Source organism: Hemitrygon akajei, chromosome 10 (assembly GCF_048418815.1).
Source record: "Hemitrygon akajei chromosome 10, sHemAka1.3, whole genome shotgun sequence".
Classification (NCBI taxonomy): domain Eukaryota; kingdom Metazoa; phylum Chordata; class Chondrichthyes; order Myliobatiformes; family Dasyatidae; genus Hemitrygon; species Hemitrygon akajei.
This window is the reverse complement of record NC_133133.1, coordinates 45,884,436-45,907,744: the sequence shown is the minus strand read 5'-3', so window position 1 is coordinate 45,907,744 and position 23,309 is coordinate 45,884,436. Positions and strand designations below refer to the sequence as shown.

Here is a 23,309-nt window from a genome sequence, read left to right as displayed (position 1 = left end):
AAGTTGCCCCTCAGGTTCCCTTGAAATTTCTCCCCTCCCATATTAAACCCTGGGTAAAAGAAGAATGTGAAACTCTGGAATTCTCTACTATAGAGGATTTTAAAAATAAATTGATGTATTTCTGAAAGATTAGGCCTACAGAAAATTACATTCAAGAGGATGTGAGGCAAGAGGTAGATAATCCACAGCCATATTGAATGATGGGGCAGGTTGAGGGACTGAATGACTTGCTCCTCCTCCTATTCTCTTCTGATCTTGTAAGCTGACATTCCCCAACTTTCAGGGTAGTTTTAAATTCTTTTAATTTATTCATGAGTATAGATGTTAATAGCACAGACAGAATTTATTTCCCATCTTCAATTGCTCTTTCGAAGTTGGTGGTGATTTTCCATCTTGGATCAACACTCTCCTCTTCATAATGGCACTCCTAAAGTGCTGTTGGTTGATGATTGTTACAACATACAGCAAACTACGAAGAAAGGGCACCAAGGTATTTCTATGTCAGGGTGCTGAGTGCCATGCAGAGAAATCTGCATCTGGTGTTGCTCCCACGTGCTTGCGGCCATCTCGTTTGGTGGTAGAGAGCCACTGTAGCATAGTGGTTAGCACAACGCTATTACAGCTCAGAGCATCGGAGTTCAGAGTTCAGTCCCAGTGTTCTCTGTAAGGAGCCTCTGTATGTCTTCCCTACAGAATACGTGGATTTTCTCAGTGTCCTCCGGTTTCCTTCCACAATCCAAAGACATACCGGGTAAGTTAATTGGTCATTGTAAATTCTCTCGTGATTAAGTTCGGATTAAATCCGAGTGGCCAGTGATTGCTGGGCAGGGCAGCTCAAAGGGCTGGAAGGGCCTACTTTAAACTGTATCTCTGAATAAATAAAACCAGTAAGTGGAGGCCACAGGTTGATACGTGCTGTCTGAAGATAACTGGAGAGAACTTTGTAGTTTGTACAAACTGAAGCCATAGTGCACAGGGCCACAGGGACTGAAACTTTAGGTGATGCAAGGGATACCTACCAAATGAACTGCTTTGCATCACCAATGGAAGCACTAATGCCCGAGACTGGAAAAGGCTACAAAAAGTGATGGATAAAGCCCAGCCCACCACAGGAATAGCTCTTCCACTATTGAGGACTTCTACAAGGAACACTACCACAAGAAAGTAGCATCCATCATCAGGGACCCCCACCATCCAGGCCATGCTCTCTTCTAGCTGCTGCCATCAGGAAGGAAGTACAGGAACCTGAGGTCCCACACCACTGGGTTCAGGAACAGTTATTAATTTTCAACCATCAGACTCAGAATCAGAATCAGGTTTATATTCATCGCACATGTCATAAAATTTGTTAACTTAGCAGCAGCAGTTCAACAATGCTCCTGAACCCATGTGGAAACTTCACTCACCTCAACACTGAGCTAATCACTGAACATAACCTATGAACTCACTTTCAAGGACTCTATAATTCATGCTCTCAATTTTTTTTTCTCAGCTCAAGCTGGTAGAACCTGAGGTAGGGGCATAGCCAAGCATGCTCATTGATCGATTGCTAGGAACTTAGTGGTGTTTAGTATTGTAGCTTTCTGAAGATTACTGTGTTGTCCTAATTGTTTAATGCTGTTGTGTAGTGCCTTTGGGATGGCACCAGTTGTAGATATTACTATCAGGACAATGTATACCATGTTTGAGTCTTTCAATTTCCTCATTTAGTTCAGCATATTTCTGTTGTTTTTCACTTAATTGATTTCTGTAAGTTATGTGTGTGTGGAATGGCTGTATCTATTAAGTAAATTGTTCTTGCTTGTTTATCTTGTATTATTAGATCCAGACAGTTATTATGGATTGCCCTATTTGTAATAACTAATATAATCTGTGGTATTCTGATTCTAAAACTATTATTCTAAAATTATCATTTTTTATTGCATTTGCATAGTTTGTCTTATTTTGCACATTGGTTGCTTGTGTGTAGTTTTTCATTGATTCTATTATTTCTTTGTTCTACTGTGAGTATCGGCAAGAAAATCAATCTCAGGATAGCATATTGAGACATATATGTACTTTGATAATAAATTTACTTTGCACTTTAAGCTTTGATGTTTTGTCATGGATGGTCCTAACTTTTTGATACTAGTGCTGCATTCATCCACACAAAGGAAAATAATCTTTCATACTGCTTACTGTTATCTATTGGAAAGACTTCAAGGAACCACGAGCTAGAAAAGAAAACACAAGAGAACCCACACCAGACCTCATGGAGGGACCAGAAGTAGAAAAAGTCAGCAGTTTCAAGTTCCAGGGTGTTAACATCTCTGAGGATCTATCCAGGGCCCAACATATCGATGCAATTACAAAGAAGGAATGACAGTGGCAATATTTCATTAGCCATTTGAAGAGATTTGGTTTGTCACCAAAGACACTCGCAAATTTCTACAGATGTATTATGCAGAGCATTCTAACTGGTTCCATCATCATCTAGTATGGAGGGGGGGGGGGGTGGTGCCTATTGCAGGGGATCGAAATAAGATGCAGAGAGTTGTAAATTTAGTCAGTTCCATTCTAGGTACTAGCCTCTGCAGTGTGCAGGGCATCTTCAAAGAGCAATACCTCAAAAAGTCAGCATCCATCATTGAGGACCCCCATCACCCAGGACATGCCTTGTTCTCATTGCTACTATCAGGAAGGAGATGCAGGAGCCTGAAGACACACACTCAGTAATTCAAGAACAGCTTCTTCCCCTCAGCCATCAAATTTCTGACTGGATATTGAACCCATGAACACTACCTCACTACATATTTTTTTAATTTTTGCACTACTTAATTGATTTAAACATATTATATATACTTACTGTTAATTGCAGATTTTTTTCTGTATTATTATATATTGTATTGTACTGCTGCTGCAAAGGCAACACGTTTCACAACATATGCCAGTGATATCAAACCTGATTCTGATACACTATCTCAAATCAAGAGGTTGATGACTTTCTTAAGTTCATTGGTGATCCAATCACCAGTTTCATTTTCCTGCTTGCTTCCCATAACACTTGAGTCCTCTATTGACCAAAAAAACTTTCTTGATGCAGCTTGCCCAGCCTCTGACACACTGTGCAGGAATACCTCTCTGGTTCTCCAGTTAAATTGCTAATTTGCGATGATAATTAGATAATAATGGTGAAGGGCTCAGCAGTGATTATCCATTGAACCTCGTGTAAGTGCCAAAGATTGTCATTACCTGCACTTGCCTGGCATTAATGTTGCTGCCACTCATTCATTGCTTCAAGAAAAAAACCTGCAGAAATTCCCAGCTCACAAGAACAAAGGTCCTCCAATCAATGGACCTTGGCGTACTCCAACAAGTAAAGTGTTGTGAAGACACTTAATGTGTATGAGTAAGCTGTTGCCACATGAAGATGAAATACGTGCAGCTTCTTCCCCTCTGCTATTCTATTCCTGAATGGACTTTGAAGCTTTGGACACTGCCTCACTTTTTAAAATATACAGTATTTCTGTTTTTGCACATTTTTAATAATCTATTCAATATATGTAATTGATTTACTTGTTTATTTATTATGTTTTATTTTATTTTTTAACATTATTATTATTTTCTCTCTCTGCTAGATTATGTATTGCATTGATCTGCTGCTGCTAAGTTAACAAATTTCACGTCACATGCCAATGATAATAAACTTGATTCTGATTCTTCTAAACATGGTGGTAGATATATTACCACTAGCTATCATTTTCACTGTCTCAGTAAAACAGCCAGTATAATCAAAGACCTCACCCATCCCTGTCTCTCTGTCTTCTTCCCACTCCTGTCAGGCAGAAGATACAAAAACCTGAAACCATGTACCACCAGACTCAAGGACAGCTTCTATCTGCTGCTATTAGACAATTGAATGTTCCCATTTTATGATAAGATGGACTCTTGACCTCAGAGTTCATGGCCTTGCACCTTATTGTCCTCCAGCACTGCATTTTCTCTGCATTATCTTATTGCTTTTCCTTTATACCATCTTGACATACCAAAATGATGAAATTATGTGTATGGATAGAATGCAAAACAAAGTTTTTCATTGTGACTCGGTACATGTGACAATAATTTAACAATTTAGTAAACTGAACAGCAACTGACCTGGGGACATGAATGGACAATAAACTGGACTGGTCAAAGAACACTGTCTACAAGAAGGGTCAGAGCCATCTCTATTTCCTGAGGAGACTGAGGTCCTTTAACATCTGCTGGACAATGCTGAGGATGTTCTACGAGGCTGTGGTAGCCAGTGCTGTCATGTTTGCTGTTGTCTGCTGGGGCAGCAGGCTGAGGGTGTTGTGGGGATGGAACTGGACTCTCTGACAGTGGTGTCTGAAAAGAGGATGCTGTCCAAGTTGCATGCCATCTTGGACAATGACTCCCATCCACTCCATAATACTGGTTAGGCACAGGAGTACATTCAGCCAGAGACTCATTCCACTGAGATGTAACACTGAGCGTCATAGGAAGTCATTCCTACCTGTGGCCATCAAACTTTACAACTCTTCCCTTGGAGTGTCAGACACCCTGAGCCAATAGGCTGGTCCTGGACTTATTTCCACTTGGCACGATTAACTTATTATCATTTAATTATTTATGGTTTTATATTGCTATATTTCTTCACTATTCTTGGTTGGTGCAGCTGTAATGAAACCCAATTTCCCTCGGGATCAATAAAGTATGTCTGTCTGTCTGGTTCCAGGCTCTGGCAAATTTGTTCTTCTGTCATGGTCCGGTCTGTGAAGTCCACAATCTGGTTCACGGTCCGGCCCATTGTTCCTTATTCCAGGTTTTCCAGTTTTCCCTTGTTCTGTTGGGCGCTCTAATTAAGGCATCTGATTCTCATTTTGGGCTGGCTACATAAATAACCTGGGGTCAGCTTCATTTGCTGGACTGTTCCCTTCACCTTCCTCCTGAAGCCTTTCCGGTGTCCTTGCCTGTGTTGCTGTCAAGTTCTACTGCTGGAGCAAGACTGGAGTCTTTCTGTGTCTAGATAAGGAACTGTCTCTGTGTCCATGCCTTTGCTAGGTAGGTCTGGCTGTTTGCCACTACCTAGTGTTGGGAACTGTCTCTCTGTCCACGCCTTTGCTAGGTAGGTCTGGCTGTTTGCCACTACCTTGTGTGGGGAACTGTCTCTCTGTGTTCTGTGTATGAAGCCCAGCCCTACATCTTGCTCCTTAGGAGGGGTCCTGACTCTGTGTAGAGCCCCGGCCACAAGTCCTGTTCCTAAGGAGGGGTCCTGGCTCTGTGTTCCATGTCCCTGTATTCCTGCCTCTCTCAAGACCAAGGCTCCCTGTTCCCACCCTGTGCAGGAGCTCCATGTCTAGTCTGACAGCCAAGCCTCAAAGAACCCAAGCCCCGTCTAGTCCTCTAACCACGTCATGTCCTCGCCTAGTTTTGGGGTCTGATCCCGAGTCAAGACCCAGGTTCTGGGTCCTTGTCCAGTCTCTGGCATGGAGTCCAAGCCCAGGCTCCTAGTTCCCAGTTCCTTGTCCTGGTCCTGCTTTCCTAGCCAAAGTCCTAGCCCAAGTCTGTGTTCCTGTACCAGCTCCTAGTCAGTGTCCTGTCCCATCCTTAACTCTAATCCAGTCCAGTTCCAAGTACATCAGTGTCTGTGTCTTGCATTTGGGTCCGCTCCCAACCCCCCCCCCCTCCCCCCGTATGACATCTTCTGGCTTTGGAAGCAAAGCTTCTATCACCTGCCTCATTGATTGCATCTTTGCAAGCTGATCACATTGATCCAATGAAGAATGGAATGCAACTCAACTTAAATCAAGGAAATCAATACGGGAGAAATGCCAGTGATATGTCTCAGTCATAATGGAGAGATAATGAAGAATGTTGGAACAAGTACAATATTTCCGATGAGATGTCATCATATCCCTACAGACATAGAACCTGGATTCGATCCTATATATCTATATTAGATCCTTGTATATAGATTGCACTGAACCAGTTATCAGCTGGACAAGGGAGATATGGTCTTCATTTATAAGGGTAGAAACTCAAATCGAGAAATAGCTGGATTTCCAGGGCACTTGACAATCAGTCACACAGGCATACATAGAAGCCATTGTATGCCCCCAAAATTTGGAAATCGATAAGCAGGATGCTATCATTGCCATGCAATGATAATTAGAAGCCCCAAGCCTGAATATTATCAGGACACAAGAAATTCTGAAGATGCTGGAAATCTTGAAGAACACACACAAATGCTAGAGGAGCTTGCTGATTCCTCCAGCAGTTTTTGTGTGTTGAATGTTATCTAGATTTGATTTTTTTTTTTGAAGAGTTGCACTATCATCGGTGACCTATTTGGCCCAATGAAAGGAAGATGGAGTGGATGGAACCCCAGCCCAAAAAGCAATCTGTGGATGGAGCAGCATCTGTGCAAGGAAGGGAACTGTGATCATTCTGAGTCGAAACTCTTCATCCCACTCCCATGAATGCTACCAGCTCATAACTGTTCTCCTGATGCCGGAAAAAGGTCACATCCTCGTCTCCAGTTCTGATGCAGGCTGTTGACCCAAAGTGCCGATAATTCCTTTCCTTCCCACAGATGCTGCTGAGTTCCACGAGCAGAATAAAATGAATATCATTGACAAGACAGCAGAAGATGGTTGAGTGAAGGACACTATTCTGTGAAACTTCAACAGTGATATCCTGGGGCCGAGATTGAACCTAGCATCCAGAGTCCTGGGGAAATACACCTGTCCATCTCGAAAGCAAGGTGCCCCAAACTCTCCCTGTGGTGGTGCACAAAGCCTAACGCAAAAATGAACTAGTCCTTCGCAAACATTTATTGTGACGTTCCCATATTAGCATTATAATGTAAATAGATTATGTTTTCATATCTATCCCTGATATGAAATGCGAAACGTCTTTTAAATCCTCCATGTCTAACATCCATGCTGATCTGGCAATGCTCCATTTGAAATTGGGCCAGACTTCACCATAGTACCTCCAATATTATATTATTTTGATTAGCTTCTTGTTCCTTACTGTATTACCTGCCATCACGATATGCAACAGATATGATAAATGCATAATTATTGGAGTCTTCAAAAAAAAGTAGTCGGCACATTGAAATGATTGTGTATTGATCCAATTATCATGCTGATTTAGTTATTAATGCACCATCAATAACTCTCGGAGGCAGGAAGTGAATGATAGGTTTTTATTAGCAGCAAAAAGGGGGCCCCCTACATCTCGGAGACTGAGGGAGGAGCAGTGCCCCAATCGCCTTTATACAGGGGTCTGTGGGAGGAGGCTACACGTGCAGTCGGCAGAGGGGCGTGTCCAGACAGGTATACATAGTTTACCACAGTTATACTTTTCATTCCAGTCCCTAGAAAATGTATGGGATTTGCTCTGTTTATTTTCTCACTGGCCAGAGGACGGGTGTCATGTGTCGCTCTGAATCCCACTCATATTGATGTTATCCCTTTCAAAATTGCTTTGATTTTAATCTCGGCTATGATCCCACCCTGTTCGCAAACTCCGGATCCCCGCGGACTACCGTCACAGAACCACCTGTAGTTGGACACTCCCACTTAATACGCCAAGTTCCCATTATCCCATGCTTTGGACGATTGCACACTGCGTTCGTGCCCAGGGACAGCAGCGTTAAGCTTTCGAACTTTTGGAAAAGCAGGGACAGAAATTTCAGAGTAACCGGCATCGAGGCACTGGACCAGCGAACAGAGCACCAGAGATCGGGAAATCTGTACGGATCTGATTGCACTTCAGGAAAAAACAGTGAGTAAAGTTGGGGAGAGGGGCTGAGGGTGATTTAAGAAACAAATGTGAGTCTGTCCCCAGGCACAGTGGCTGGTATTTCCGCACTGCTGAAGGACATAGAGCGGCGCACCTCAGTTTCACAAGTACAGCTTCTAACGGGGATCAGGACCGACCGATGCGGGAAGTTTTCGAAGGGTCGTTCGCAACGTATGTGCTCTGCATGTAGTTCTGACATTTTATTTAGGAATAGTTGATCCGCTTTGTCTTGGAATTCTGCCTCAGGATGAAAGAGATAATTGTACACTGGCGCCCATCCAGAATCACAGAGTAACACATGAAACCTTCAATGTTAAAATCGAATTTATTTTGCTATTGTGCGTTCTTCAGTAGTCCCTTCCGACTTTTTTTTAATGTGTTTTATCAAACACTTGGCGCCACGGCAGTTTTCTTATTCTGTCGAAGTTGTCAGAACTAAAAATCTCTTCTGACCAGTTATATCCCAGATATAATTTGCAGACAGTGCTGGATTTCTGGTAGTGTTAAACTTTGTGCTTAATTTTGTCTTGCAATCCAAATATAACTTCTCTTGGAAGGGTTATAAATATTTTAAATATAGAAATAAAAATATTTATCCCGGTCCTGCAAAAAACGGTAATTATCCGGCAGGAAGGGAAATAGGCTGATAACCCTTTCGAAATATTTTGGTAAAGCTGTAAATAGTGGACAGAGGAATCTTTTTGAGATTGTTTGACTACTGTTATTATTGGCAATAGAAATGTCCAGCCCATTTTCCTCTTTTGACCTCGCTCTTTTGTGTTGGAAACTTTAAAAAAAAGAAGCTGTAGGGGACAAAATCGCACGCTGAAGAGCCGGTGAGCTTTGTTCGCTGAGATTAAATATCATGCTGTCAGATGGGGCTGATCAACAGCCTGGACTGAAGTTTATTAATTGAATATGGACTAGTACTCTTATCATTCCAATTTTCTGCTGTTACTACAGCTGAATCCACATTATATGCATCTGCACTATCTGAAAATGAATTAAACATTACTATTTGTTAGACCAAACAGTATCAATGATATTCAAAGAATGCCTGATCATAATGTCTACAGCAGGAAGCATCCTTGATGTATTCACACATGTAGAAGTTTATAAGTAGCTGATTAGACATTAATTAGAGCACTGTGAACAATTTCGGACACCACACATCAAATTATGCAAAGAACATAAATAAGAAAGTTGCCAGGGGTGAGAAACTTAAGTCATGAAAAGACTGAAAAAATATTAGGAGTGCTGTTCTTGGAACAGGGTCTTAAAAGAGGAGATGGTAAAATAAAAAACATTTTGTCTGGTGAGTTGTGAGTAACCAGAGGTCATGCGTTAACTCATTGGCTAAAGCCACAGCTTAAATATTTTGCACTTAGGATTTGGGAATTTCTACTTAAAACAGTAGTGTAAATTAATTCTACAATACATTTTAAAATGGAGTTGGGTGGGTATTTGAGGATATAGAGCCGAATGGATTATGGACAAAATCAGTAATATAGGAGGAAACACAATTGTTCAATGGTTCCATTTAATATCAGAGAATGTATACAGTACACAATCTGAAATTCTTGTTCTTCACAGACATCCACAGAAGCAGGAGAGTACCCCAAAGAATGAATGACAGTAAAACATTAGAGCCACAAATTCCCCTCTCCCCATCCCAGCACAAACAGCGAACATCAACCGTCCCTCTTCCCAGCAGCAAGCATCAACCGCCCCTCTTCCCCAGCAGAAAGCATCAACCGTCCCTCTTCCCAGCAGCAAGTATCAACCGTCCCTCTTCCCCAGCAGAAAGCATCAACCGTCCCCATCCCAGCACAAACAGCGGAAAGCATCAACCATCTCTCTTCCCAGCAGAAAGCATCAACCATCCCCCTCCCCAGCAGAAAGCATCAACCGTCCCCATCCCAGCAGAAAGCATCAACCATCCCCCTCCCCAGCAGAAAGCATCAACCGTCCCCCTTCCCAGCAGAAAGCATCAACCATCCCCCTTCCCAGCAGAAAGCATCAACCATCCCCCTCCCCAGCAGAAAGCATCAACCGTCCCCATCCCAGCAGAAAGCATCAACCATCCCCCTCCCCAGCAGAAAGCATCAACCGTCCCCATCCCAGCAGAAAGCATCAACCATCCCCCTTCCCAGCAGCAAGCATTAACCGTGTGGGGGTCTGGAATGCACTGCCTCGGACGGTAGTGGAGGCCAGTTCTCTGGATGCTTTCAAGAAGGAGCTAGATAGGTATCTTATGGATAGGGGAATTAAGGGATATGGGGACAAGGCAGGAACCGGGCATTGATAGTAGATGATCAGCCATGATCTCAAAATGGCGGTGCAGGCTCGAAGGGCCGAATGGTCTACTTCTGCACCTATTGTCTATTGTCCCTCTCCCCAGCAGAAAGCATCAACTGTCCCTCTTCCCAGCAGAAAACATCAACCATCCTCATCCCCCAGCAGCAAGCATTTACCATCCCCCTCCCCAACAGAAAGCATCAACCATCCCCATCTTCCAGCAGAAAGCATCAACCATCCCCATCTTCCAGCAGAAAGCATCAACCGTCCCCCTCCCCAGCAGAAAGCATCAACCGTCCTCATCCCCCAGCAGAAAGCATCAACCGTCCCCATCTTCCAGCAGAAAGCATCAACCGTCCCCCTCCCCAGCAGAAAGCATCAACCATCCCCCTCCCCAGCAGAAAGCATCAACCGTCCTCATCCCCCAGCAGAAAGCATCAACCATCCCCATCTTCCAGCAGAAAGCATCAACCATCCCCCTCCCCAGCAGAAAGCATCAACCGTCCCCATCTTCCAGCAGAAAGCATCAACCATCCCCCTCCCCAGCAGAAAGCATCAACCGTCCCCCTCCCCAGCAGAAAGCATCAACCGTCCCCCTCCCCAGCAGAAAGCATCACACCCGCCACCCACCGAGCAAGCAATAGCAAAGCCTCGAAAGAGAGACCATGATCTGCTGTACAACAAAAACCAGTTGTTCACCCCACAATTCGACACGCCACAATCCCCCCCCCCCCGATAAAGGAACAGAGACATGACACCCTTTCCACAGCGAGAAAGGAGACCAAAACCAAGCAGCCGCTAATTACGATGCTACAGTCTGCAACGTCACTTTTATTCCAAGTTCTCTGACTCGAGAATCAGCAGCAGACTCTCCCCCACCATCAAGAGAAAGAGAGAGAGAGAGAGAGGCCTCCAACAGCTGATCCACCATTCGTGATGCTCCATTTCTCCCACAATACCTCAGTCAGCGAAAACAGCATAGAATCGGCCTGTCCACAGGGCTGCAGGACCTTGCCCCAGAGGCACACACATCTTCCAACCTGCATCCTTGGGTATCAATAAACGGCCAGTCATTCAACCTCAGGAGTGGGAACCTTCTCGCTAGAGAACTGCAGTTTGTAGCTATCAATCATGGACTCTGACAGAACCCCCTCCACCTTGAAAAGGAAAAAAGAGACATACAAGGAAGAAATTAAGCTGTACTTGTACTTGAAAGGAGTCAGCATGGTTATAAGGGTTATATGGTCTCCTTGTGTTGGTGAATGTTTTTGTAATTACATGAAAATGCTGGTTAATCTTATGTCATATTAATCACTTTTACTTTGGAGTGCATATTCTTAGGATGAGGTATGTTATAAGTTTGCTACTCTTTTTTATTCTTTTTAGTTTATACAGAATTGCTGCTATTTTTGGAAATCTGTTATTCAATTTGAGTAGTTTTCTTTTCTCTTCAGGTTAATACCTAATATGATGTACATAAGGGACATCTTCAGCCTAGGAGTCTGAAACTCCATAAAAAGACTATGTCCTCAAAACCAGTTGTCTAATAACACACTTGGTATTTTAAAATAAACAATTGATAGCTATAGATGATACCCAGTAGCCAAAGGTAATCTTTTTCTTCATTTCCACCACCTTCCTCAACAGAGACCCAGAGAAGGCATTTTTCCCTGTATCAACACACACCCACTTATGGGTCCAAAGACCAGGAATGAGCTTTCTTCAACATTTTTCTGATCATTTTGTTAATTGCTGTCATTGCTATCATCAGTGTTCTCCTTCCCATGTATTAAAGTGATAAGTCAAATGTTGGCTGTCGACCATTTTACCTCAAAATTATTTGTGACGTAGTGCTTTCTGGTAGCATGAGACAGTCTTTACTTTATTAACAGACCATTAGCCATTGCGGCCTTGTAGTAATTAATATTCTATTCAGGAGAACCACACAATTCAATTCTTTCCTAATCAAATCATATAAACAACATGAAAAACCGCTCCAGTTCTATAGACTATTAATCTTCACACAAGTGCCAGAAGAAATCGACAGAATACATGTGCCACTCAAGGCCCCATGTGGCAATGCATTAGATTTTATAAACAGGAAAGGCTTTTATTCAATGAATGAACAGTTGCCATGCAAAATCAGTCACCTTGGTACTACTGAATACAGTCAACAATTTTCATATTTTGTTTCACTTCACAGAAATCTGTATTCCATCAGGCAAAGTTATTCCCAGGGGGAGGGAGTCCCCATTGCATCATTGGTTTCTGCACATCTTCTGTGTCCCTTGCTTGATCAAGATCAGCTACGTATTGTCAAGGCAAAATCCTACTGTATTTAAAATAAGCAGAAATTACAATTGATAGTTTTTACATTGAGAAATTACTCAGAGAAAAATGCATATCTATGTCCTCATTGCATTTATAATGGGGATGTTGCACATGCTGAGGGTTGGTAGACCAGCAGATTATTTTTGTTAAATCTGTTTTTTGAACATCTTGCTATAAGAAGTCGATGAGCAACAGAAATGTTACCGGGAAATTCTACAAATTGGAAATGAATATGGCTTTCTGGTAATGTGGGTCAATGGTCCAACATTGCTTCTTATGTATGTGACTCACTAACTTACAATAAAAACTGAAAATGTCAATAACAGTCCTGATGAACCAGGCAGACTCACAGACTTCGTAACTGGAAATGTCTATTTTGTTCAGTGTGCATTTAAACAATAGATATACATAATCAGTAGCTGAACACTTGGCAAATGAACTTTCCTTTCTTTTATTGAAGGATGCAAACACAATAAATGAAGGACTGCAGAGAGCAGCTGGATAACAGAGGCTGCAGATGGATGTGTGCATGCAAAGTCGCTGAGTAATGTTTATCCTGGTGATGAAGACTGTCACATTCGTTGCTCCTCCTTATCAAGAGGCTGCATTTAGATGATGATGGATATGACAGTCACTACAAAATGCACTGAAGCTATCAAACTGTGCCCAACACCATTTCCTCCTGTCCTTGATACCACTTCTGTGCCATTACCAAAAAGTGGCTTTCAGATGGCACCACCAGTTCCCCCATCTCCACCACCCCCACCCCCACCACTACCACTCTTGGAATCAACATCTCCCTGCCTTCTTCACAAGTCCAAACTGAAAAAAGTGAACTGGATCCCCATTCCAAAGGAGAGGATTTTAGGAAAAAATAACATCTGGACTGCAGATAAATATGATGATGACTTTCAGTTAGACACTTCAGTAATGAAGGAGTTATTTGAGCAGGTGGTGAATGTATCATTGGAGGAGAAGAACATTCGAAGAAGTTTTAAAAGCAGCTGTCCATACCGTGCCAGTGAAAGGGTAAGTTAGTTGGAAGCAAATCAGGTTATGTATCTGGAATTCAGATGCTGGAATCTAGAGCAAACTGCTGGAGGAACTTGGTAGGTCAAACAGGATCAATAGAGACATGGAGTTGGTTGATATTTTGGGTCATAATCCTGAATCAATTCTAAGTTTCTCCAGCAGTTTTTTTTTAAATTCCATGTTATGACTGTGACATGGTGAGAGAGGTGGGGTGACAAAATTAATTAACAAGAAAAAATCTGCAGATGTTGGAAATCCAAGCAACACACCTTTTTCATCAAATGATTGCAGGGATACAGTCCTGACCTCCTTCGACAGGTTTCACAAGTAGCCACGGAAGATTAGGAATGAGACTGCAATTTTTTACATGATTACTATGAAATGTTTTTTTGCTTGATGTATGATTGGCTATAGGTTTGCAAATTGAATTCAGATTTTCCTTCTCAGCCTCCTCAGCAATACATTCGCTCTTTGGCAGATCATCTCTGTAATATCTGAGTGAGACATCATAGAGACTCTGGTGGAAAGGGAGCCTTAAAAGGAAAACAAAGTACTTAATTCTCTTGCTCTGCTCCCTTTATAAAAATCCCATAGTGATCCACAAAGTGAGCTGGAAAGAGTAAATTGCAATGGATTTCGCAGCCTGATGTTGCAGAAACACAACCTATAGAATCATTTTATAGTAGCACAGTATTGAAAAATAATCTTGCTACTTCATTTAAGGTTCATATTTAGTGGGTGTGAACTAATTGCTTCCTGGAATTGATATATGCTAAAGGCAACATGTCTATTTTCTAAATACATCACTCAAATCAGAACAGGTGGAGTTTGAAAAAACAAGAACTTTGACCTGATTAAATCTGTTATTTTTAGACACATAATTTGTGGAGATAAATTTATCTCTGCCAACAACCAATTCTGTCTGATTTATTTCCCAATTGTTAGTCCCAATGCCAAAACTACATGACTCTAGCATCAACATAGAATATCAGTATATTGGGTCCATCAAATCTTGGAAACAAGAACACAGACGAAGCCCATATCAAATAAATCCTGTTTGCTTTACATTCACTGATATCAATTAGAATGTCACAAAGTAGGGTGATAATTTTCAAAGTGCCACATTTTGCAGTGAACAAATTCAAGATTAAATACTAAACAAGAATTACATCGTCAAATATTGACTGGTGGAAATGCAATGCAGTGGGCAGTTCTGAGCTTCATTACTTATCCCTCTGATTTTCCAAGTTAAAAGTGAGATCACTTAGCCAACAGGGTCTGTTGACTTTTTGACAAAGGATGGCATGAAATGTAATTAATTCTGCAATAGGGACGCAAAGATGATAGTGGTTTTGTGAGAATTCAAATCTGAACCCTCCGCCCCCCAACCCCAACCCTCTAACCATCTTCATCCTAAACCACCTCAAGAAGAATTGCCCAAAGAAGGTGAATGCTAAGTTTATCCCATATTTCTAGTGCTGGACAAGACACAGATTGGGATTGGGAAGACATCTCTGATGGAATTCACCTTCCCTGGGTCCATATGTTCTGGCATCAGCAGGCCTTGTTTAAGTTGGCTTCAAGTTCCATTGTGTGCACATTGCTAGATGCAGTGAATTTCCATAAGGTGAGGCATCACTTCTGGTTGACTACAGCAGAGCTTTATCCCTTCTCATGCGAATTCTAATCCATGTTCTACAAATCATCTAATGAGGAGAGGTTTAATAATTTAAACTTGTACCTGCCCAAGTTCAGGAGAACAAGAGAAGACTTGTTTGAAAATTTTAGATATTGAATGATCTTGAAAGGATGGATAAGGCAAGGATATTTTCTCTTGTGGGAAAATCTAGAACAAAGAGCCACTGCAAAAAAAATGAGTTGACCATGTAAGAGAGAGATGGGATGATTTTATTTTTTTCTGAGGGTTGTGAGTCTTTGTAATTCTCTTCCTCAATGGTGGAGCAGATTTAACATGGTGAATTGCCTGGTTTTGCTACTAATTCAAATGTTTCTGTGTAGGTTGTATGAAAATAGATCTCTGGAGTATTTTGCGAGATGTAATTCCATGAAAAAATACCTGAACAAAAACTTATAGAATAGTTGATTCCTGTACGTTTTGTAGTTAAATAGCTGTCTCTTGGGATTGTTGGTGTTAAATTGGATGGTGCTTTGTTTCATTGTGCCAAGTAAGGCACAATTTATTATTTTTTTCCAAGAATGATGTTAAAGTAAAACATATGAACAAGAGAAGGCCTTTCAAGTCTTTCAGTAATATCAACACTCACCTCAACTATATTTAATCACAAAGTCTGACTGCAGATAATTGAACCAGATTACCCACCCATTAATCATCCCATTCCATTTTGATTTCTGTTCAAGTTAATAACAGGAAAAATCAAGAAAGGAAACCAATGTGTTATTATCCCACTATATAGATTTTAAAAGAGTCTTGTTTTTAAATCTGGGTGATAGGTTGATTAAGGAGCAACAGTCATTCTTCCTGGAATTTAATGTTTTGTACAGTTTTCTTTTACCAATTCAGAGGCTTTATTATGATACCTGCAGTCTACATTGCTGAACTTTCTTATAGATTATATGTTTAAATCCAAATTGAGCCCTTGATGTGAACACTTTAATAGGATGCTGCTATTAACTTAGCAAAATTGATTCTTGGCGCAGAGATATTGCTTTTCATTGGGGTCAGAACAATGTTTTATGCTTTTTATTCAAAATTGAATGAGATAATAGTATGCTTGGTGAATCAAATGTGAAACTGATTGGTAAACTAGTAGTAATATGAATCATGGATTTATGCAGAAGTCCTTAATCTAGAACTTTTATTGGCTAGTTACATGCAATTGGGTACTTAGTCTGTGTAAAGTGTACTTAAGGAAATTAGATGCTCTGTCACAACAAAGCACAAACTGAAGAGGGCAAACTGAGCCTATGCAATGACATCAATTTGTGTGAATCGACCTCACTGTATAATGTATTAACTGCACACCTCATCATAGTAGTGTAAGTCCTTCATTCTACCTGATTGACAAATGATGGCAATTTCAACAACAGAAGCAAGACATAAGCTGGTCTCTAAGACTTTCCCCTGTGCTACTTGGTGGGGGAGGGGCATTCATGCTCCAGCTTCCAACTTCCTCTCTGATTAGATTTCATCATCTTCAGTCCTTTGTCACTTCTACCTACCACCTCCCAGTTTCTAGCACTATTTCCACTTTGTCCTCCCCTTCCCCCAACTACCTATCAGCCCTCCTCACCTGGATCTGCCTATTGTTTGCTAGCACTGGTTCCACACCTTCCCTCCAAATTTTTTATACTGCTATCACTCTTTCAGTCCTGATGTAGGGTCTTGGTCCAAAATGTTAACAGTTCACTTCCCTGTAAATATGCTGCCTAACCTGCCGATTCCATCCAGCGTCCTGTGTGTTGCTTAACCAAGCTGTGTTGGGGAATCTGACAATGAAAATCTTCAAGAATCCATTGATCTCCCTAAACGTTTCTATTTTTGTTTCATAACTAAAGAGGTCACCATTCCCTCTATCCCACACATTCCCTGTCTCTGCCAGTGCCTTTCATGATACCTTCCTCCCCACCCACACCCGTGCAATCACTACACCTCACTGACGTTCTGACCATTAGTCTGACCTTTATGATGTGCTGATGTCCTCTATCATCCCTTCTCAAAGGCCGTCGCTGTCAATTAACTATTTCTAAAAATTCTAATCACATGTTTGATGAGCTGGTATACTAATATCATATCTATTATGCACTCTGTCCACTTGCATTTTGTTCAGATCAATGCTAAGGAGTATCAAGCAGGGAAACAGTCCATTAACAACTATATTAGATCACAAGTTTAAGCTTTCTGGCAGAGGTTAGCAGCTTTTTATCAAGGATCTCTCGCTATCTTACCATCAGTCATGACCCTAGATTTCCAGCCCCTGCTGCTTAAAAACATCCCCATTGCATGATACTACCCTCCACCACACTTTACAATAGGGATTACCTGGCTGATAGGCAGTATTAGATTTACACTGTACATACCATTTAGTGTGAGGTCAAAATGTTCCACTTTAGTCTCATCTGACCACAAGTCCTCCCTCTACATCTTCTAAATGATGCTTTGCAAAGCCTTTGCAAGCAAGGAATTGCTTTTTTTTTCAGCCAAGGTTATTTCTTATCCACTCTTCCATAAACACCATTATTGTGCGAGGCATTAGAGATTGTCGAGCAATGAACTTCATCTCCAGTTGCAGCCACTGGCTTCTGCAGCTCACCCAGAGTGACTGTAGTCATCACAGTAGACTCTCTTACAAGTGCCATTCTTCTCCAGTGACTGAGTTTAGAGGGGTGGCCTGCTCTTAGTAGTGTGTCTGTGGTTTCATATCTTTTCCGCTTTTTCACAATGAACTGCATTGAGAAACAAAGTATCTTCAATGCCTTTAGTATGGTCTTGCACCCTTCCCCAGGTTTGTGCTTCTATATTATCATTTCCCTGATTTGTCTTGAACTTGGTTTGGTTTGTTGAAAATCCACAAAACTGTTGGACCTCACAGTGAGAGGGGGTATTTGCCTGGCACCAGGCCTTGAGCTTTTCCACCTTCTCTCTGTAGGCCATCTCATCTTCCCTTGAGGAGCTGTGTATCCTCCTCACCACCTGATCATCTCCATGTCACCGTCCAATTTTTAACCAGGCTCACTGCTCATCTTCCTTTCCACCCTCACTGATAATCTTCCTTAGAGCCTTATTTCACTGCTCTTACCTTTATCAGGGTGGGAGATTATGGGGAGAGATTTAATATGTACGTGTTTCTGTACACGTATAATTTGCCACTTCCATCCTCACCGTGCTATGGCCATTGTTTAAAACTGGCGTGGTCCCTCAAGTCCTGCCCTTTCATGAAGATAACCATTTCCAAGCCACCAATACAAGTTGCTGAGTTATAATAGGGGACATTTGCTATCATTAATACAGAGATTGTGTTGTTTACCAAAGGTGCAACACAGAAGGTACCACAGAAATGTAAACCAGAGGTACAATTATTATTAAATTATTAACTACTGATCTCATTGGATTGTTCATAATGGATTAATGCATAAAATCCCTTCTTTAAGTTATCCACTTTTTCACATCTTGGTATTGCTGCCATTTATTTCTCTTCATTGCTCCTGATTGAATAGTGACATCCTCTTTTTGAATGCACTGGAGCTGTGATCACAGGATTGTTAAGCAAGGATTTCCAAGATTTTGATCCGCTCTCGATGGAAGTTGATTAATGCACTTGCATTTTCATTCTATACATTTTCGATAGAAACTTAACTTTTCAGGAGGAGACTATTCATCACATTCCATCCATGCCAACCAAAAACTGAAGGCTCAAGTGACTGAACTCTGTAACAACAACAAGATGCTGGAGAAACTCATGGATCAGGCAGCGTCTATGGAGAGAAATGAAAACATCAACCATCTATTTCCTTCCACAGATGTTGCATGACATGCTGAGGTCTTCCAGCATCTTGTTTGCTGCAGCCATAAAGTGAGTTTGCATTGAAAATCAAAAATTGTAAGTGCTGAAAATTTGAGATAAAAAGATGTGGAAAGGCTGAGTTGTGGCAATGTGGCCAGATAAACAGAGTCAATGTTACAGGTGAAGAACCCTTTGATAGAACTGAGAAAGAGAGAGAACGAGATATTTCTAAGTCACAGTGGAAGTGGGACAAAATGAATAGGGTGAAGAGGACACCTCGGAAAGCCTAGGGATGCTGTGTGTGGGGATCGTCTGGTTGTTCAGTTACTGAGTTAATTTGAAAAGGAGAAATAAATAAAGGCTATGAGATGGTGGCAGTTGGAAAGTGAAAAAACAAGATGATGAAAAGTTGTCAATTACAGGGCTAGTAGATGCCTAGTAGGAAACAATACCATGGGTGGATAAAATGTATAATTCTTATACAGACACGGAAAGCAAGTTATCTGGAATTGTAAAATTCAATATTGAAAGGCTGCAATTTTCCCTGATGGTAGATGAGCTGCTGCTCCTCAAGCTCATGATCAGCATTATTATTGTAGGGCAGGGGACTACAGGCAGGACAATGTGAGAGTGGGATTAAATAGGCAGAGATCAGGGAGTTCTGAGGGGGTCCTGCGGAGTGAAGTCAATCAGTATGTAGTTCCTCTAAAGAAGACCACATTGTGAACATCAAATGCAGTAAAGTACTCAGCTTATTTCCAGTTCCCAGCGCCCAATCATGCTTTCAAGTGTTTCTCTACATGCATAGTAAGAACACTTCTAACTTCACAATCTTTTCGGGAAGCATTTCAGACCCCATTACTCTTTGGGTGAATTTTTTTCTATTTTATTCCCCTTTACTGGGCACCCTGTTTGATCTTCTTATAATGTTGTACTACGCAATTAAATAACCACACCATCCCCTTACTCTGCCTTTTCTCACACCTGTAATTCTCCAGCCTTAGAACTATTTGCATTTATCTCCTCTCTCACACTACCACGTCCTTCTTTATGTGTCATGACCAGAATCTGAGCTACAACCCTGTAAGTGCTATGTATAATTCTAAAAGGATCTCCTTGCTCTTACATTTGTATCTTGCGAAATAATGGCAAGTAGTCCATATAAATTATTAATCACTTTACCTATTTATTCTACTATATTCAAAGCATTGTATCACTATGTGCTCTAAGATCCCTTAGTATCCTTTCATTTATCATGTAATCCTCACCTTGTTTTCCCTCTCCAAATGTATTCCCCACAGGGTGAATTCCATTTGCCACATTTGTGGCCATCTAATGAGAAAATTGATATCATCTTTTAGAACTTCCTCCCTCACTATCAACAAACTTGTCAGCTTTTATATAATCAATGGGCCCACATTTAAGTATTTGTCAATATACTTCATAAACATAAAGGATCTAATCCCGAGGCTTATGGATCCATACTGTACATTGCTTTCCAATTACAAAAAACTACTGGACTATTATTCTTTGCACTCTATCACTAAGGCCATTTTTAACCTAACTGTTGGATTTCATAGATTTTTATTTTCCAGATCAAATGCTTGGGATTTCATCAAATTGCAGGTATTGAATCCTATGGCAGAGGCTATTGTAACTCATAACTCAATCTACCGTACCAGACCCATTGGTTTATCTCAACTCAAACTATTTAGCATGGTTTTAGGTTTAAAATTCCACATTAACTCGATTAAAACTATAAGTAAATGGCTTTGATAATTATTCTTTTGGACATGTTCTCAATTTTAATCTGCAGATGAAACTACAGAACACATAAGAAAATGAACATTGAGTTATGGTAGATTCTTAGTGGTCTATTTATTGCCCAAACCAGAAAGTGCCTGTTTATTGCCCAAGCCTAAATTAATTAGTTCTTTGGAACATGATCTCATTGTTTTTTGCCTTACATGTTTACCCACTTCATTATCCAGTAATCTATTCTAAGCATTGCCTGTGCTTGGAGTTAAGAACTTTGTTAAAATCAGTTCTAAATTTCATTTCACCTGCATGTTATTGCATTTGAAGATAGTAGTGCCCCAGTAAATACCATTTCACCAGCCTACTCATTTGCTATCCCTTTCCATTCCACTTATCCACAGAAAACCTCCACCAACCAGTATCTGCTGTTTTCTGGTCAATTGCTCAACCATTCAGAATGCTTAACATTAATTTTCATTATATTGAACTCAATCAATCATGTTGAGCTCTCATATGTATTTTTCAGAAGTTTAGTTACCCAACCTGATAAGGCTCGCTACAATCCATCAAGAAACTGAGTTCACTAAAAAAAAATGCTAGAAAAATTGAGCAAGTCAGATAGCACCTGTAGAAAAGAAGACCCTTTCTCAGAAAAGGGGAAAGAAACAAGTTAGTTTTAAGTTGCTGAGAGTGTGAGGGAAGATGCACAGGATGATGGGATATCTCAAATGGGTGGGGCCAGGATTGCTATGGCAAAGACTTATTAGTCATAAAGCTGATAGCTTAGAGAGGATTTAAAAAAAAACACAAACTGCTGGAGGGGCTCAGCAGGTTGAGTAGGATCTGTGGGGAAAGAATCATGTTGATGTTTCAGGGAAGATAGCCACTCAGTCATAGTGCAGAATTTTGACCTGTTAAATAGAAAAGGGAAAGTGCTGAGTCGGTTGTTGGTAGATTATAAATGGACAGAATAATGAGGGATGATGGGCTAAAGAAGTCAGGTGGGAGAGGGAGAGGGAGAGGGAGAGGGAGAGGGAGAGGGAGAGGGAGAGGGAGAGGGAGAGGGGATGTGAAAGTGGAGACAGGCTAGAGAGTGATAAGAAAATATTGGAACTAATTATCCTGTGGAAATGAAGGCTCGTGTTGAGAGCAGATGCAGTGCAGACAGAGAAGCTGAGGAAAAGTGATAGCCATCCTTGCAAGAGACAAGGTGGAGAGAGGTGTAGTCTAGATAGCTGTGGAGTCAGTGGGTTTATAGTAAATGCCAGTGGATAATCTGTCTCCTGAGATGGAGGCAGAAAGGGAGTGAGGTATTGGAAATGCTCCAAGTGAATATGAGAATGGGATTGAAGTTTGTTTAGAAGGTGATAAAATGAACGCATTTTGCAGGGGTGAAGAAAGCTGCTCTAATGCAGTTATCCATGTTATAGAAGCATTGTGGAGTGGTACCAAGATGCTTTGGAAGAAGGACTGTTGGACATACCCAACAAGAAGACCGGGTGTAGCAAGTGCCCATGGCTACTCCTTTGATTTGTAGGAAGTGAGAGGAATCAAAATGGAAGTGGAGAGCAAAGTTAAGGTGATGAACAATCAGTAACTCAGGATTACTCCTGCAGAATATGTGAAAACTTCCAAAAAGCATTCAGATTCCCCTTGTAGGGGAGATCACATTATGAACACTGGATGCACTCAACTGGACTGGAGGAAGTGCAAATGAATTGCTGTCTCACATATACGAGGTAAAACTGTTCGAGTTCCTAAACGGTAAGAAGTGATAATATAACAGATCAGGTGTTTGATCTGCTGTGGTTGCATGGGAAAGTGCTGTGAATGGGTCAGGGAGTTGTGAAGGGAACAGTCATCTTGGAATGCTGAAAGAGAAGAGGAAGGTATGACCAGTGATGAAATCTTCTCACCATGCCTCCCGTAAGGACTCTTTTCCATTCTTCTTGTTCCTCTGTTTTTATTGTATCAGCTCCATTAATAAGTCTTTCTGAACAGTTACCTCTGAGATGTCTACCTTACTATTATTCCCTCTTCCATAATTGGCAGAGCCCTTGTCTACATCTCATCGACGTATTTCTCACCCTGTGCCCCTGGACACCTTCAAGCCCACCAGTTTCCAGATTCAGCAGATCTCCTCTAAGGTTTCTCTCTTGCATGAGACTTCACTGCCAGGCCTACATAACTGACCTTTCCCCTTTGCAATTCCCTGGTTCACCAGCTGCTCTCCTTCTCATGACAACCTGTACAAGCAAGCCCAGGTGGACTAAATTCAGCTCCAGATACCCAAACAGTGAAGCAATAATTCTCCTGCAATTTTTCCAAACTAGTGTATTGCTTCAGTACTCTCTTGTACACAGGGGAAATCAAACCTAGTTATTACTGTAATGTCCTGGTTAAAATTTCTAGTGTGTGTGTGTGTGTGTGTGTGTGTGTGTGTGTGTGTGTGTGTGTGTGTGTGTGTGTGTGTGTGTGTGTGTGTGTGTGTGTGTGTGTGTGTGTGTGGATATCTCCAGCACATGAGTAGGAGATACACCCCTGAATACCCAGTTTTGGAAGGTATTGCTTCCATCGTTGTGTGCACATTTAGACTAC

At 41.3% G+C, this 23,309-nt stretch overlaps 1 protein-coding gene across 2 annotated transcripts in view; it reads left to right on the top strand.

Annotated features, from left to right (window-relative positions):
• Nucleotides 1–7,512: 7,512 nt before the first annotated feature.
• The window catches only part of fhdc2 (FH2 domain containing 2), a 70,746-nt gene continuing 54,949 nt past the window's right edge, over nt 7,513–23,309 (top strand). The window contains exons 1-3 of one of the 2 annotated variants that reach the window (XM_073058165.1): nt 7,513–7,791; nt 11,436–11,454; nt 12,899–13,467. In XM_073058165.1, the coding sequence (XP_072914266.1) occupies nt 13,051–13,467 (417 nt within the window). In that variant the 5' untranslated portion in view covers nt 7,513–7,791; nt 11,436–11,454; nt 12,899–13,050. The remainder of the gene's footprint in view (nt 7,792–11,435; nt 11,455–12,898; nt 13,468–23,309) is intronic. The other variant, XM_073058164.1, reaches the window with a different exon arrangement.